The sequence below is a fragment of the Ciconia boyciana genome, chromosome 3 (assembly GCF_034638445.1).
Source record: "Ciconia boyciana chromosome 3, ASM3463844v1, whole genome shotgun sequence".
NCBI classification, from domain to species: domain Eukaryota; kingdom Metazoa; phylum Chordata; class Aves; order Ciconiiformes; family Ciconiidae; genus Ciconia; species Ciconia boyciana.
Genome location: NC_132936.1, coordinates 2,847,654 through 2,865,678, shown reverse-complemented (window position 1 = coordinate 2,865,678; position 18,025 = coordinate 2,847,654). Strand labels below are relative to the sequence as shown.

Genomic DNA, 18,025 nt, shown 5'->3' with positions numbered 1-18,025 from the left:
AGAAAGTAACTGGACACTATAACCAGTGAAATTCCCAACCTTGTAAATATGTTGTCTGTATACCAAACACAACATTAAGACTGATTTTATTTACAAAATGTGGCCACAGTAATGTTCTCTTTTGAACTGCAGCAATTTCAAGTTACCTACTTGCTTAGTGGCTGGTGGACTTGCTAAAGAAGTCGGAGAAGTGAGCCCATGCATCTCCTCAAATAGGCATCGCCCTTTCCAAAGAGAGGAGGGTGTACTCTTCACTTGAAGACAAGGCAAATTCATGGAGCCAGAAAACAAAGTGAAGGAAGTAGTTTGACTTATTATTTAGACCACCAAGCTGGAAGGTGTCTCCCCAGCTGCAGTCTTTGTGATTAGCTAACATAAATTGCATGGACAATCATGAGATAAATGACTGTAAGTTCTCTGGGGATGTGGTCTTTACAGCAGAAACTATATGGCATCAGATAATATAATATAGAGCCTCTTCATGGCCTAAGTAATTCAGTGGAAGGAGAGTAGATAGAGAATTAACAAGTACTCAGAGACAATTAAGCATAGGGGAGGCACCTCTTCTACACATTATGTTTAGAGGGAGTTAGTGCATATCTAAAAGAAATAGAAAACATTACTAAAACTTTTTGAACGCTCTCGATAAATCATTTGTTTCCCTGGGTCGAAGAGTCCTTACAGTAATTTCTATAACTTGCAATGATTGCCCGCTTAACGTGAGGGTGAAGAGCTTGTGGGCTCCTCTGGAGGCTTGGAGCTCCTTTCATGCTCCTGTGAATGGCTCGTGCTCTTTATCATGGACTCTTCTTTTTTGCTCTTCCTTGTTTGAAGCAGAGAGGTGCTGAAGTAGGTTGGTTTTTTTTGTCAAATGATATTGGATGCACGTGTTTGTGTATAGGTACGTGTGTGTAAATATAACCAAGTCTGTGGAAAAACATCAGCTCTCTTCCCAAATGATTCTGGATGGTGTATTTGTGTTTTCAAGGAAGACAGACAAACTCAAACTGGTTTAAGGTAGAGGCTCTAATGAGTTTGTGAATTGGATTGTACAGCTGGCTGATCTACAAAAGGAGGAAATACTGGGCTTGGCGGAACTGAAAGAGTTCTTAAAATACCCTTTCATGGATTAAAAATTTTTTTCTCATTCCTAAGTGCTCATAAAGGACTCCTTCTTCCCCCCATGCCCCTTTCCCACCTTTATTTTCTACTTCTAACTGCCAGTAGACTCCCCTTAGAAATGTCTGTGGATGTCAGCATGTTTTTCTTTCTGAAGTGAGGGAGTGTTGACAGTTCTCAAATCCTGCACAAGGGAAGTGAGCAGGGAGGGGGCCTGGGGAGGTTGTCTGGGGCAGTTTCTGTCGGTGGAGGAGGTACTGGCATCCGTTCGGCTTGTTCCCAACTTTTACCCTTTTGCTGAGTCTGTAAGAAAAACCATCTTGCAACAAGGAATTGCAGTAAGCCTTGAGATCGTGTTGAAGTGAGAGCAGTGAGACAAATCCTTCAAAAATATTGCTCTAGACTGCTGTAGCTAACTGAGAACAGACCCAGAAAAAGTTGTTTGGAAAGGCTTTTTTCCCAGGAGACCTGGTGACAGGTCCTCTGCCCCGGTAGCTCTGCTGTAAATGCACAAACTCATATGCTGAAGTCAAAACAGCTTTTCTAGGCAGAAGGCTGTAGAAGTAGGGCATGGCTATTTGGTGTTGGAAAGGCTCAGAAAGAAAAAAAAAATCTGTATTAAATTTATGGTGGAAATTCTCTTTGTGTTTAAAATAATTTTCTCATTGTTTTGTGAACGTGCTTGGTGTATTTAATCTCAAAGAGTTGAAGAAAGTTGCTGATAAAGGATTTAATTGTTCATGGTCATCTTTTTGAGCTCTCCTAAGTCCCACCTGCCACCCAAGGAAAAAAATGTAGGAAACCCCTACATTTTTAAAAATAGGCATTTTAAAATCTTACAGTGAAAAAGCTAGAGTTAAGGAGGTCTGAACACAGTTGTTCTTTCTCTGCAGCTCACCTTTGCATTAGACAAGTTGCACTGTGGTGCATGATGAATTGTCAACTTGCTCACAAAAAAAACTTTAAAAAAACCCCCAACATTAAGAATGGTAGCTGTTCTGAAACTGGGGCTTCATAACACATTCTGCATTAATTGCAAATTAATTCTGCGTATTGACAGGAACTAGGGCTAACAGTGTGAACAAAACCTTGAGCTGGGAGTCTTGGATCCTCTTGGAAATAAGGAGCTTGTGGCTTGGGGAAAGTGAAGGGGACAGGCTGAAACTCATCTAATTGGAAAGTAAAATGCTTTTTAAAAAACAACCCACCCCCAAAACCAACCCTCACTTCTGAGTGAAAAGTTCTGCATCTGTATGTTTTCAGGCAATAGTTTAGTAAGAAGAAAAAATTAGCTATTAGGTTCTAACATCACAGCCAAAAGGGTTTTGTCAGGTTTTTTTGTGGGAGAAGGGAAGTACAGAATCAGCTGTTTGGTACCGCGATGTTTGGGGCAGTTCTGGTGATAATCCTGAAGATTGTTGAGCTTGTTTCCCTCTTCATACAGTCATAACTGTCCAGGGTTTGGGTTGTTTTTTTTTCTGATTAGAGGTATGATGAAGTCATTCTGATGACACAGTTGTTCTCATACAACCGCTGTTTGTACAGACGCTGTTGTGCCACTAAAAAAGATGCCTTGTGAAAATACAGATTGTTTTCCCCCATCTGTAAAATACTGTTACTGAAAGTACCTTTACAACACGTAATTATGTCCCCATCAGGAAGGCTTTTCTACACAATTATCCCACTAGCTATTCTACCAGGTGTAGAGATTTTCCTCCAAAACGCTTTCCAGTTATTTGGTAGCCTGCAACACGGCGCTGTCTTTCGAGTTCTCTAGCTTTAGATTTATCCTATATGTCTATGGCTTGTGTGGGCATTGTAATGACTGCTTTTAGTGTAAACCCTGTGCTTTGCATAGTGTACAGTAGGTCGTTCTAGGGTTAATCCTGTATAACAGTGACTTGGCTTTTTAGCCCCTGCCTTAAATTAAAGGTTATACTGGATAAGAATGCAGTGCGTATAGACGCCTGCATTAGCTGATGCTGTAGAACAAGATTATCGTATGTGTTTCTGTACACCTATACACATATACAAACACACACATGCTGCGCTCTCTTCAGGAGCCCATCACGCGGCTCCTGGGCAGGCTGGAGATCACATTTAACTAAAGGGAGTTGTGCAGTTGTCCCAGAGGCAGAACAGGTTTTCTGCCGAATCCCAGGGCTAGGACCATCGTGTTTCCATCTGGAGATCTATCGGTGGAGTTAATAGGCTGCCAAATCATAAGAGGGCTTTTTTTTCCTCCCTTTCATGGTTATAAAACGGTAGCTACCTCAGGATCTATTAAAAAATATTGAAATTCACAATAGTAATTGAAAGTTTGGGTACTGGCTGTTCACCAAATATTCTCTAGAGCACAATAGTATCCTGACATCTAAGTGTTTACAAACAAAAGGATAAAGTTGTAATCCCCTTGTCATAATGCAAGCTTTATGGGATACGTGCACCACTTGAATGTGGTCAGGACTAAGCAGATTATTGTACTAACAATACAGAAAATTTAGCTCCAACTAGAAAACACCTCAAACCCACAAAGCTGCTGTTCAGCTGAGTTCTTGTTTTGGGGGGCTTTTTTTTTGTTTTGAGTGAGCTGGCAAAAATTAGTTTTGTCAGTAGAAACTAAGTAACCGCCAACTATGCCTGGAATGCCTTGGAGCACTGGAGGAATTTTCCAAGTAACAGTGATTACTTTTGTTCCTTTTAGCTACACAAGTTTAGGCTTTGAACTGTGTATGCTCTTTCACATTTTCTTTGATGTATTTGGGGATTTTGTTTTAAAGAGACTGTTTCTGCTCACAAAAAAATCTTTTGCTCGAATAGGACAGCATGGTTTTCTCCCAGAGAGCTCAATATCGCTATGAAGGTAAAATCGAGACTCCCTAAGAATAGTCTTAATTGGAGGATATCATCCAGAAGTTGGAGTTTAGTGGGACTCAGCGTTTTGATACTGCTTGTTCTACATGTAAAAAATGGGGAAAGAATATTTATAAACTGTTAAACCCAACAACCTTAATCACTTTATCTTCTGAAATATTCTGGGAAAATGGATTTCTAAGTATCGTAGGGTAAAGAAGCCTGAAGTGATCAAACTTGATTTAGTTGACGTTTGCTCTCATTGTATACCTAGCAGTGGCAAAATGTGTTGCAAGTTGTATTTGTCTGATAGGCAGAAAGAGAGGAAACAACTTCTCAAACTATTTCTTATCAGTTGTCATACTGCTATCTTTCAATTATGTCTATGCTAGTAAAATAATGAAATTTATTGTCTAAATTTTATTTCACCATTGGCTGGCTTTCTTTTATGCCAAGAAAGAAATTCTGCAGCTGAAATTTAAACAGTAAAAGTTTGAACATTGCACTGTCTTTTCTAACTGACTGCTGGCTCTTCAAAAAACCTTATTCTGAATCCTTTATTCAGATTAAAAAAAAATGCTAAAAGAGTTAAAAGATCTGCTTCAGAAAGATAACCGGGCTCCTAAACTTCAAACAAATGCAAGATCTTCCTGATACTTTTTTTTTTTGTGCCCACATCCTTATCTGGTATGCCTGAAGCTGTCTGCATTGAGACTTGCTGGTGCTAAGAGCTCTTCAGTAATTCCTACACCACTTACAGCTTCTCCACACTAGGAAGCTCCTGTAGTACAGTGGAGGATGTATTTGCTCCTTCACGGTGGAAGGTAAACCTGCAAATCATAAGCCCTGTTATTCCAAAATAAAAGACTGCAAGTAGTGGTTTGTTAAATCCTGCCTCCCCTTACAGTCAACTATCTAATGGTGCGACAACGTGAGCGATGCACAGGTCCTTTTGGTATTCAGCTCCATCTATGCCCAATATTTACCCTCCGAGATATAGCTAGGGGTCAAACTCAAAAGTCTTGTTTGAAGGATGAGTTTTCTTGAAAAACCCTTCAGTCCATGAAAGCTGTTACCTTTTAACCCGTCGCTCTTCAAACAGAGCCTACATTTGCTTAGTAAAGCTCTGCACTAAGGTTCTGTGAAGGTGATATTTGATTTTTCTGAGGTGTTTCCCAAGCATCCTTACCCTGCTGTGTTTGAGTGGGGTGCTCATGGCAGGTGAGTGAGAAGGAGCAAGTGAAAACACTGTACAGAAGCCAGAAAAGAAATTGAGCATTACAGCTCATGGTGTTGCCTATGGATACTGTTTGGGGCATACTTAACCAGGGAAAGGAAGGAAAGAAAGATCTGTGAGGACAACTAAGTCTGCCCAGTGTAGCATTAGTTATTTGGTTCCAGGGAATAGCTGAAATATGATGCAGTTGTGCGTTTATGTCACAACTCAGCATAGTTATTGTAGTGCTTTTATCTGCAACAAATTACTAATAAAATCACAGAATCACAGGATGGCTGAGGTGGGAAGGGACCTCTGGAGGTCACTGGACATTTGTCCTTTAGGTGCTGCGCTACAGTTTCTTTCATTTGACTCCATACCAAGAGCAGCTCTGGGGCTGCTTGTCCTGTTGTGTTGATATTCGCAAGTGCGCTGAGCGAGAGCGAAGGTGTAGTTACAACACAGCATTTCTCGTCCAGATTTGCTTGGAAGTGTGAAGCAGGCCTTGTGGACGTGAGTGTTATAACGGGGTCTGTGAATGTGGGGTATGAACAGTTTACCTGATGCTAGATTTAAGAAGCATCAGAAACACAGTGGTTTGGACTATATCTGTGCAAACTTTAAAAAGAATAAACTTGCTACAAAGTGGAATTGTTCCTGCATCCGAAGGATAAATTATTGTGACACATGATGACAGCTTTACTTTTAATAAAATGGGTTTGAATACAAACTGATTTAAGGCAAGCTAACTCAGCCGGGAGCACAGATGTGGTCTTACAGAGGGATCGCTGGGAGACACTGACACCTTTCTGCTGTTAAGCCCCAAGTAGTTTTTCCCCATCAGTATGTTTTTCTAGTGCGTTTTTAGCTTCTTCCAAGAGTTATGCTGAGCAGTTCCTGCTGAAGGGCATAAAATAGCACTAATTACATTGGAATCTGATATGCTTGTTTTTGCAATGGTTATGGAAGATTGCAAGTGGAAAGCAATAACAAATTCTGGGGATTTGCTGGGACTTCCCTAATTCATAGTTACTGTTGTAATTGTTCCCTCTCCCCTTTTCTTTTTTCAACCTGCAACTTCTTATTATATTTTGCTTTTCCAGAACCTTCTGAAAATGGTAAAATGTTGTTTTCAATTCCGTAAATCCAGCGTAGCCTTGTGCCATTGAGCAGTATCAGCCAAATTTATAGTTTGGATGTTGTTGCGGTCACTGCTGGCATAGGAAATGTTCTTTTAAAAAAACATAACAACAAAAAACCAAAACTTCTGGGGATTTGCTGGGACTTCCCTAATTCATAGTTACTGTTGTAAAGTTCCCTCTCCCCTTTTCTTTTTTAACCTGCAACTTCTTATTATATTTTGCTTTTCCAGAACCTTCTGAAAATGGTAAAATGTTGTTTCAATTCAATTTAAAAAAAAAAAAAAAATAAATTTGCCTGGCTTGTCAGATTATCTCCTACAGCCTCTGTACCTCTCTTCCCTGCTTTCTGACTTGCTGCCTCCCACCTTTCTCCTCCCGTTTGCCCCATCTGCCCGTTTCTGATTTAGGCAAGAAGCAGGATGCGCTGTGACTGATTTAGAGCATGTGCTGATTTGCCAGCTGGCTGCAATCCCTGAGCTGTTGGGTCAGCCAAACAGAATAGATAAGGTCTGAGCTATCCTCATCTCTTCCCAGTAATGTTTCACCTCTACTCATGCGCTGTGGTGTTTTCCCCACAAGATTTTGCAAGATCTCAAATACGCTTAAGGTCACTATATCTTCCCTCTGCCTTTGAACCTGGAAAGCCAGAGTAAAAACTGATCTGAGATATTACTAAAATAGCACTAATAGCTATGGCTGAACAAAGTAGTTTATTGTGCTTGAATATATAATTTAATTATTGGAGATTCTATTCTTTTTTTAAAAAAAACCAGCAGCAATAGTGGTGTTGGACATACACTGATGGTCTCGGCTGGGAATTGTGCTGTTTTTATCTGGTGTTTAAATTGTGCATAAGATCTGTGAAACCACTAGCATTTTGATATGAAAGCCAATGTGTCTTGGTCAAGAAGCTTATACCTTGTAAGAGATAGCTTAAAAAGAAATTATTACTCAGGGCTGCATGTCTTCATTCACTCTTGAAACGGCATATATATTTACTTGGCTGCAACAAATAAAATAGTAATAATTGTAGGCAGTTGTTTTAGAGTATTCTCTTTCTCCTTTTTTGATGTTAGAAACCCTAGATACATTAGATTCTCTTTGACATTGAGTTGAAAAAAGATAAAAGAGGGGAGTTGGCGAAGGAAAGTCCTGTCAGTCTGTATTCAAGTGAAAAAACATAGCTGAAAATGTCTTAGCGACATCCTTCAGTAGCTAAAAGATAAGTTTTCCCTTCCTGTCCTGGACGTTTCTGCTGCATTTGAGATAGATGTGAATTATTGGCTGTCAGCCGAGGAACGATAGCAAGTCCTGCCTGCACCTCTGAAATGGCAGCATCCTTGGGGGAAACTGCTGGATAGCCGCTGGACGGGTGCTTTAAGTCCAGCAACGATTGTTTTGCTGTGTGCTCCTTTTCACTCTCTACCTCGCGGACGCTGGCTGGGACATGGGTTTCAGCATGAGCAGTTTGCAGGTGACCCAACTGTACATGATCTTTTCTGCATTAGAACTACTTGTGATTCTTTACAATTTGTTACGATTACAAGTTGTCAGTATTAGGATCCTCTGGGGTTTTTTTGCTAATGCCAGCCTTAACCGTAGGAAATGTTCTTTGCGTACGTTGCTGTCATCCGTGTTTTGTTGTGGGAGATGCTCCCCTGCTCTATAGGTGATGCTGTTGCTTGGAATTTACCTTTTCATCACCCCTGAGATGGACTGTAGCAATGCACCGTAATTGGGCTTGGAGCCTCCTCTAAACACCCAGCGCTTCCAGTGTGTACTTGTAGCTACGCGGGCTGCTGTGGGTGCTGTATCCCCGTATCTATTCATTTCCCACAGGATTTTGAATTGGGCTGAAAATCTTTTCATGGGTTTCTGGGCCCAGCTGTCGCAGCTGCAGCATGAATGGGTTCGTATGTGCACAGCACGATGCTGCGTAATACAGTATGCACCCTTAATGCTTAGGGAAACGTTTGTCCGATTTATTCTCTTGGTCCAAATTACACAGAACAAGCTATAGCTCTAGATAGCTGTGCTCTATCCTAAATGCTGTGCGCTGGCTTTCTTAGATGTAGGGCTTCCATTTGCTCATGTTTGGATTAAGCAAGGCTGTGAGACATGGTTTTGTGTGTTTGTGCAGCTCTTTAGGAAATGAGATACTGAATTCAAGACCTTTAGTCTGAACTAAGCTTGATGATTTACATAGCCTGGCATAATCCATCCTCTTAAAACTGTGTATGTGAAAGGACTTTGGAGATTATATCCTTATTGCTGCTTTAATCCAAATACTCAGTACTACGTCCCATATTGAGGGCTGGAAAGATCAACTGCGTTGTCACAATATAATCCTGCCTTGGAACTGGGCTGGGAAATATGAGCATAACTGCTTGCTGAATGAAGAGCAGCGTCACATCTCTGAGTGCTAAACTCAAACTCAGAATCCAGGCTTGCTCTTCTCTTTATTTTACAACGAGAATGATCTTCCTGTAGGAATGAGCCTGCCTTGTGAGCAGGAGCACCCCTAAAAGCCACTTAGTAGTTTCCAGTGAAGTCCTTCAGCAAAATCCTCCACTAGCATTTCAGAGCACAGAAAGCCAACAAAATGCTCTTGCGTCTCTCTCAGAGTAATCCAGACGGGCTCTCTGGTGTCTCCTGTGTCTGGATCAAAGCCCTGGTGAAGGAGATTCCCTCAGTGCACATCCATATCTACAACCCACCCAGGAGCAACAGAGACAGCGGAGGGTCTGCACCAAGCATGCTGCCAAGGACCTTGGGAGAGCTTTTATTCAAACTTAGTCCGACGGCGGGGAGGGGGAAAAGTGGTCGTGTTGTTATTGCTTAGTTGAATGACCCTGTGACATGGCTGTCGTGGGGTAACCTTGACTTAAATAATCGTCCTGCGTAGTGGGTCACGCTGACTGCTATCCAAAGTCACCGTCGTTCCTGTGATGTCAAACAGATAGGCATATTAGATCCAAGCCTGAGTAAAAAGAGCTGATGGACCTGCTTAATAAATAATTATTTTTGAGAGACAATGCTGAAAAATTACGATTTTTAAACTCGCTTCTCAACCCATATGAGCAGCAAGAACTCTTAAGAGTAATCTTATATGGCTCCCATGTCTTTCTCCTGCTCTGTTCAAAAGAAATCAGTGATGCTTGTCACAAGACTTTACTTGTTACTGATGTCGAGAGCTTCCTAATGTCATTTGGAAGGTCTGGGACAAGGAGAGTATTGGTTCTTCGTTGTGTGTTTGCTTCATTTCTCCAGTCTTCTGTACGTGGGAAGACTGCATAACCTGCTGTCAGGGCATTGACTGATGCTGTGCTGTTATTTTAAAGGTCACTCCAGTAATTTTGTACTTGCTGTTTAAAAAACCCAAACACCACCCCACCCCCACTCCCCCCCCAAAAAAAAAAAAAAAATCCAAACAAACTTTTAAATTATGACATAACAGATTAAAGGAATTGCCATTCTCTGCTCATTCCTTTAGGGAAACAAATGTTTGCTCTGCTGTCCCAGCAACCGTGAGAGAACCGAGTTGGGCAAGTCCCAACAAGGATTGGACTCTGAAAATTCCTCTTGATTAACTCTCCTGAAGTTCCTGTTCAAGTGGTTTTGGAAATTCTTATGTTGCTTGGGTACTTTGTTTTTAAGAGACAGGGATGCCCACAAAACTAGAGAGAGAGAGGTGTCACAAGGGGAAAAAAAAAAAAATGGGGAGACAATGAGGAGATGGTGGCAGCATGAGGAAAATCAGTGGCTTTGAATTTAAAATCAGCGTATTCAGAGCAGCATCTCAAATCTTACTCTTGAAAAGAGATAAGCATTGGTTTATAAAATGACTTGGGATCTGTAAGCAAGGGGAGATCTGAGGAGAGAAATGAACTTTTTAAATACAGTGTTCCAATGATGAGGTGTTAATGACAGAGTAATTAAGTTAAAATCACTACAACTAACAGTCTTTGCTTTTCTTTTGTCTTTTATTTTCTTACCCCAACCCTCTACCAAATCCTTTCTGCTCTTGATGCTTCGGGGAACAGCAGGACTCAACCAAAGGTAAGGGCTTTTATTGTATGTTAAATCAGTGTGTGAAAAATTGTCGTATCGCTTATTCAGTCTTGGGTTATCCAAATATTAAAAGCATTTTGAAAAACAGCTCTGTAGTTGATCAGCTGTTGAGTAAGAAACTCAAAGCATCTCCTTGCTGCAGAAGAGCATTGTACAGCCTGTGCCAAAAAATGAGTCACAGGAACAAATGAGAACATACATACTCAGCATTACAGACTCTGAATGGAAGACTACTTGTTATTTGTGGGCTTTTAAAAGCATTTTCTGGTATTTGTGTTAAAGCAAACTCGTTTTGTTGTTATGGTTTGTGATCCCATGACTCTCTATTAGGTATGTAGATACCTATCTCTATCCTAGCATATCAGGATTCAGCTTCATTAATGTGGTCATATAGCCAATGGTGTTTTATTAAATGCTCTGAAGGCGTGGGATGTTATAATAATACGCTTAATTGTATAATAAATTCAAAGAACCAAAACCCCTTAATTTTAAATAAACAGGCTGTGTTTCCTCAATTAGAGGATGTAAAATAATCACTTTTATCTTTTGATGCTGAGACATTAATGTAGTATAGGAAAAAAAAAAGCAGTGTATTTTTGAAGATAAGTTGTTTAAATTTCAAAGATTTTGCTATACTAAGCATTTTCATAAACATAGGTAGTAAGTTTGAATGTGTTGGTAGCATGGATTTTTGACTCTTGCATGATTTTTCTGATTACTTTAGTTAGTATCAATACTTGAGGAAGATTTGCTTTATTGCTGTGTGAGTCCTCAGATGATTTTTCAGATTCCATGATATGACCTATTAGGAAATGCTATAACTGAAGTAATTCACTACAGACTCAGGATTCCTTTTTTGGGTTTTCTCATTATTAACACAGATATGATGCAAAATGTTTTGTTCCTACAGTCTTTACTAGTTAAGAAATGTTGAGTTTGACCTCCGCAGGTGCTAGTTTGTGGTTAGTGCCTTTAGCATGTAGACAACAGACTTCACTAAAATGGAACAGGAAAATGTGTTCACAGATAAAATGAAATTTTCAGAAATAATGGAATGAGGGTTCAGAAGGTGGATGTGAGATGCCGACATGGTGCGCTTGCTCAGCCAATGTGATCTGAAGTGATGCAAACAGCTACGTAGCAACACAGAACATCTAAAGGGGAAAGAGCAGCCTTCATTAAGCTTAAGGGAGAAATAAACAGCCAAAGAGCAACACATCGTCCTTCCCTTTTCTTATACCCTACAGAGTAAATTTTGCCTGTGTCAATGTAGGTCAGATATTACCCTGAATTTTTTGTTCTTACAAATACGTATCCAGGGGAGTTGTTTTTGCAAATGCCTGTTTTTGCAGCCTGAGGTTCCAAAATATGCGCTCTCTTAGTGGAGATCAGCTTTCATGATGAAAGGTGCCTGTGGATCTTTAAATGGATTTACCACAGAATTGAAACTTTTCTATTTAAAAAGGTTATAGCGCTACTCTTCTCAGGATAAAACTCACTTGCTCTATATTGTTCTTTATAAGTATTCGACTTCAGTGATGGCCGCTTCTGTTTGTCAGCGGTATATAAATACATACTCCTCTTGTATGGAAAGAGGTTCCTACCCTAAGGCAGGTTTTTAATTTATGCAGACAAGAGACACCCGGAGATGGTAGGCAGAAAGAGCCAGGGGGACATCTGTCAGTTTGCAAAATAGAAAGTCTTGCGAAAAATGAATTGCAAGGATGGGTTTAAAGGAAGACAAGGAGAGCTCCTTGACATCCACTCGGTTGCCACGTGGAGAGCTTTTGGAGAGCATGGAAGAGGATTCACAGAGTAGAAAGGAAGAAATAAAAACAAGGAACAAATAAAAGCAAGGAACAGGCTTGCATATAGGAATATGCAGTGTTTGTTTAGGCTTCAAACTCATAGAAAATAAGTAATTCTGTGGGAACGTGTGTTATGTTCAGAATGGCCCCGAGGAGCGTGATGTTAGCCAACATAATACAGCACTGTCAAAATTTGGATAACGTGTTTGATTTGACAACAGTTTTTATAAGGTGTCCTCCTGGTTATTTTCCTACAGGTGTTTGCTTACGATCACTGCTTTTGGTCTATGGATGAATCTGTCAAAGAAAAATATGCAGGTAATATTTACTGTAGCTTTGTGCTTGTTGTCTCTAAGTGCGAATGATCTAATTAAAATACAAGATTTGCTGCAGGGCACAGACCATGTGGCACGAAGTGCCGTCCCCTATATGACTGCTTGTTGTCAAAAGAAAAAGGAAAACCTTCAATCTTTCCTGTTTTTCTCTAAAGATGATAATAGCAATAGGCATTGCTACCTGTTTGCAGTGTAGGAAATTGAGAAAGCCATCACAATAAAGGGTTACTCATATTTACATCTTTATTTAAAATACTGTTCCAAGTCCGTCATTTTAAAACCATCAAATCCCGTTTCTTTTCAGGATTTGAGGAACATTGCTATATGTAATTTCATGTTTCACAGTGCTGATGGGAGTTTGGCATCATATTAGAACCTAATAATGGAGTATTAAAAAAATCCTAATTTAATACAGGGGTATGTGAATTCATATGGTCTGGTGAGAACATGTAATGTATTTAATTAAAAGTTTTCTGTGTGTTGTTATGACACATTCTGTCAAATAGTTATGGTAAAATATGAAATATATTTGGACTTACCACTCTTGTGATATATTCCTTTCATACTTGTTATCTCTTAAAATTGGCAATCAGTTAAGCTTGTTTTCATTCATTTTTTAAAAAAATCACAAGAAAAATAAAAGATGCATATGCTTCTAGGTTTTAATTTCTCTAACAAATAACTCATGAATAGTAATTTAGTGAGGATTGAGAAAAAAGTGACACTTTCAGCCATACAAATGGAAGGTAAATTTTTTGTTTCTCAAACTAATGGAGGTGCCTATGTCACTTATATTATGGTCTGTTATACATTGGAAGCATTTGGTCCAAAACCTTTCCGCTCTGCTTAGCTAGGCACAGCTATTAGTCATTTTGATGGGGAGTTTTGCGTGCATAAAATTGTGAGTGGACTTGGCTGTAAAGATACAGACTTCAATCAATGAGAGAAAGGAAAAGCTTTCAGGAGCATTAAGATATTTGAGAGGACTTTTCAGTCCATAAAGTTCTGCCATGTCTTGTTCAGACTTTAATTCCTCTGCTTGTAAAAGAAATTCTGAAAATAGAGGTTTTGTTTAAAGAGGTAATACCCAAATATATTAAGCATTTCTTCCTCTGCTTGGAAAAGGAGACGAAAAGCTGTTCCTACAGATTTAGTTCAATTACAAAAGAAGTGACATACCTGGTATTTTGCTGAATCACCACATAGTTGTGATTCTTTCTCTGCAAAAATCTCCTCGTGGTATTATTTAATACCTTGTACGTGTACAGTAAAATTATCTAGTGCTCTACTAATTGCTCTAGATTAAAATCAAATGGCAGTTGTTAAAATGTATGGGTTGAGTACCTTTTGAGGTGGTGTCATTCACTGGTGGATGAAATTCTGCAGCTGGTAGTAGATTTTCTGGTGATAAAACTTCTGAGTATGAACATTGATAGGATGTTGTTTTAAGCACATAGAGGTATATGCATGACAATCACAGCTTCTGATTTTTACAGTAGCATAAATCTGGAGCACCTCTACTGGCTGATGGTCTTTGTCTTGTAGAGGGAGAAAATACGGGATGCTAAATACGTTATTTGGGCAACAGCAGCAGGAAAACACTGTTTGCTTTTACATAATTATTGAAGGATCCAAATCAAGGGGCGGGGGGGAATCTGTTGCTCTGTTAGAATGTTAGCTTGTGTGTTTTATTTCTTAGGTCAAGATGTTGTTTTCAAGTGCCTTGGAGAGAATATTCTTCAGAATGCCTTTGAAGGCTATAATGCTTGCATCTTTGCCTATGGGCAAACTGGTAAGTCCCTTCCGGACGTAAGCAAAAAATATTGTTGATGCAAAAGGTGTTATGCTCTGACTGGAGACTTTTCATGGCTGTTGTGACATTGTTTCAGGATAAATGCCTTGTAACATAGATAAGAAATGTTTTTCTCTTTTGTAATGTTAGATACAAGGTGGACAGGATGAGAAATAGGATTTTGTCGGTTGCTGCTGGCTACCCTTATTTCTCACACCTTTGATTATAATCTTTGGAATGATCGTGATTGTCCTTGAGTTCAGTGCATCACTCATGTTTTCTACATCTGTAGTTGGAATGATCTCAATCATTATTTTAAATGTCATATGCAAAAATGAGTGTGCTTGTGCACCTGGGTTTTCTCATTGTGGCACATATGTGGGTGTTAGTGGGTTGTCATCTACAGTGAGACTGTACCTACCTGAAAAAGTCTTCTCTGTCAGTTTGAACTCAATTTCTTGGTTTGCTTTTCCTTTTAATTAAATAGCCTTTAGCTAAATGGTGTTTTGGTTGCTTTAAAATAGAAAACTGCACAAATATCTTTCACTGAAATGCAAATTTTTTTGACCTCTTTTTCTCTACTTCCTTTCAAAGTTCTGCACAGCAAGAAACTTTGTTGTATGTACACTAATCATAGATTCAATCACACAGGATCTGGAAAATCATACACAATGATGGGTACTGCTGACCAGCCTGGATTAATCCCTAGACTTTGCAGTGGACTCTTTGAAAGAGCACAGAAAGAGGAAAATGAAGAGCAGAGTTTCAAAGTGGAAGTATCCTACATGGAGATATACAATGAGAAAGTCAGAGATCTTCTTGACCCAAAAGGGTAAGTAGTTTGTGTGTCAGGAGCACTGTAATATGTTGTCATACACTCTTCCTTTCCATAACCAGCTTGCCTTAATGGATCCCATCTAACGCATTTATGTAGGATGGCTTTCGCTTCTTCCTGATCTCAGTTTCCTTTCATTTTAAATCAAAATAAAGTAGAAAGACTAAAAGCTTGGAGTAAACTCACCCTAATGCTACCTTTTATGAAGTGATAAAAATGTCTATGTCAGCATTTTATGTGTAGACATAAGGCTTTTTTGTTTGCATTATAGTCCTTGTTCTGTGCTTTATTATGGTATTTGTAAGACCATCATGTTTGAGATCTGTCAGTGAGAAATTTACTTTCTATAACTGTTGTCTTAAGTCCATTATGTGCTTATAATTTTTTTTTTTTCCAACCAGAAGCCGTCAGTCATTAAAAGTTAGAGAACACAGTGTTTATGGTCCTTACGTAGATGGCCTATCCAAACTAGCTGTTGCTAGCTACAAGGTAAGGGTCAATTTTATGAAAGGCTTGTGTTGACATCCTAAACACCTAGGGTACTGTCCCTTAAGCAGAACAAAATTATTAAGCTACTGCTAATTGCCATGGCAGTAACATGGATTTTAGAGCAAGAGAGCTGTAGGATTGTTGTATTGTGATCAGCGGGGAGAACAGAATTAAGAGCAGAAACTCATCTTCATCCTGTAGTATTCAATAATTCTGGAAGTAATTCAACTATTTCATGAAACAGCTTTCCTCCCAAACTTAAGATGAGTGTACACTGTATCTATGAGAAGGCATTCTATGATTAATTACAGCACCAGGATTTAGCAGAGACAGGCTTTCAGTACCACATTTTGTCACTTTTTAGGCAATAGCATGACGGCTAGTACTTTAACTTAACTAGTAGCACACAGGCACGCTGGAATTATAAGCTAATGGTTGTTTACAAGGCAAATACTTGAGAACATTGCATGAAACTTGCTTGCTGGATAGTAAATGTTTATATAGGCATTCACAAAATGCTCTAATTTTTAAGAAGCATTAATGTGCTGTGGGAGAAATGAGTAAATATGGGATGGAATTCTGTCATCTTAAGCAAAACATGAAAATGGTGCAGTCCTTTCTATTGCAGTCTCTCCAGGTATTCATCTGCCTCGCTTTGGTGGTTTCTGTTAACACAAGACACATTGCATGCTTTTCCTTTACATGTTGCCCAGCAGCTTTGTGTAATACAGCACACAGAGTCAAAGTGGTCTGTGGTGTTCTTTTGTTTGGTTTTTGTGTTTTTTTAGCATCATCCAGCTAGAGATGCTTAAATAAAAGTTAAGCCCAAGACTCTAAAGTTTTAACTATTTTATAGGATTGTTGTAAAACACTTAAGCAGGGGAGCAAGTATCACAACTTAAGATATCAGAGGACTTTATAAGCTCTTATATGTAGGAGGAATATAATGACCTGTTCAGTGTGGCTCTGTTTTATAAAACTTTGAGCCTAATGTCAGTATTACAGATTTCAAGAATGCGCGTCTGACAACTGAGGCTAAAATGTTACAGCGTTCAAATGTGAATTGCTGTTTCCTCACTTTTTTCCTTTGCTTTTGAGTATTGCTATGTGCGGCCAGGTGCATTATTTTTGTTGATAATTTAATATCCAGGTAGAGGTAATGGATGAATATGCATGTCACAACGTTGTGTAATTTCTAGTCTTCAAAGGGGAGATCACAATTTTTTTTCTCACACTTTATGAATAAACAGTTGGGAAACTTAGTGGGGAAAATACTTGCTGTATTTTACCAAAATAAGATTGTTTCGGTAGATAATTGAAAAGAATGTTAACGCAGATATGCTTATGGCTGTGAAAATTGTATCTAGGACATAGAGTCTTTGATGTCCGAGGGCAACAAATCTCGAACAGTGGCTGCAACCAACATGAATGAGGAGAGCAGTAGGTCTCACGCAGTCTTCAAGATTATCCTCACCCACACACTCTATGATGTACAATCAGGGGTAAGTAAAACAAGTTACAAGGTCCAAATGTTAAGCTTGGATGTGTGTCTCTTGCTTTGATGTATTTCACAGACTCTTAGAAACGTTGGTTGGAAGGGACCTTAGGAGGTCATTTGCTACTCTCTCCTGCCCTTGTCCACTGCTAGCACTGGCTCAGGTTAGCTATGGCTTTGTCTAGCTAAGTCCTCGTAATGCTTGTGTGCTTGTGCCCCAATGTAGGGAAATCAATTTTAATAGGTTTGTAAGTGGAAATGTGGTTTTTGAAATGGAAAGCAAAAATGCAGGCCCCAAGTTGAAGCAGACCTGCTGGAGGGTGCAGGAAGGATTTCCTAATCCTAGAATCTAAACTAAAGAAACACTTCTTTTTAAGCAATGGTGTGTAGTACAGGCTTGGAGCAGAAACTAAAGATATCATGTGTAGCTGAAAAATAGAAGAACACCTGAGTGTACATCTGGTAATCTCCTTCAAGGGGTTATTTCATGCAATTATGTAGAAATGATCAACTTCATAAACAGAAACACTTACTCATTTCAAAAATTTTGCATTGTACGACATCAATTTAATATTCTTATGTATATATATTAAATATCTAAAAGACATTTAAATGTGAACGTATTTTTCTTTACATTTCCTTATATGTAAATATTCCTTGGAGGTGGGTGTGAAATACATTTATATTAATATTATTTAATCCCTCACAGAAAATGGTGATAAACTAAAACTGAAATAGATCTCCTATACCAAAACTCTTTAAACTTTGTTGATAGATTCTGTGCTTGGGCAATTCTTTAATGTCTTCAAAGCCTTGGAGAAATTTTGAGTTTCCACGGAGCAAATCTAAGGCATGTATGTGCCTAAATAT

At 39.1% G+C, this 18,025-nt stretch overlaps 1 protein-coding gene across 3 annotated transcripts in view; it reads left to right on the top strand.

Annotated features, from left to right (window-relative positions):
• Positions 1-12,470: 12,470 nt before the first annotated feature.
• Positions 12,471-18,025, top strand: part of KIF13B (kinesin family member 13B) — an 84,366-nt gene continuing 78,811 nt past the window's right edge. For 2 of the 3 annotated variants that reach the window (XM_072858252.1, XM_072858249.1), the window contains exons 1-5: positions 12,471-12,527; positions 14,244-14,336; positions 14,988-15,168; positions 15,573-15,660; positions 17,028-17,162. In XM_072858252.1, coding sequence (XP_072714353.1) covers positions 12,497-12,527; positions 14,244-14,336; positions 14,988-15,168; positions 15,573-15,660; positions 17,028-17,162 — 528 coding nt within the window. In that variant the 5' untranslated portion in view covers positions 12,471-12,496. The remainder of the gene's footprint in view (positions 12,528-14,243; positions 14,337-14,987; positions 15,169-15,572; positions 15,661-17,027; positions 17,163-18,025) is intronic. The other variant, XM_072858250.1, reaches the window with a different exon arrangement.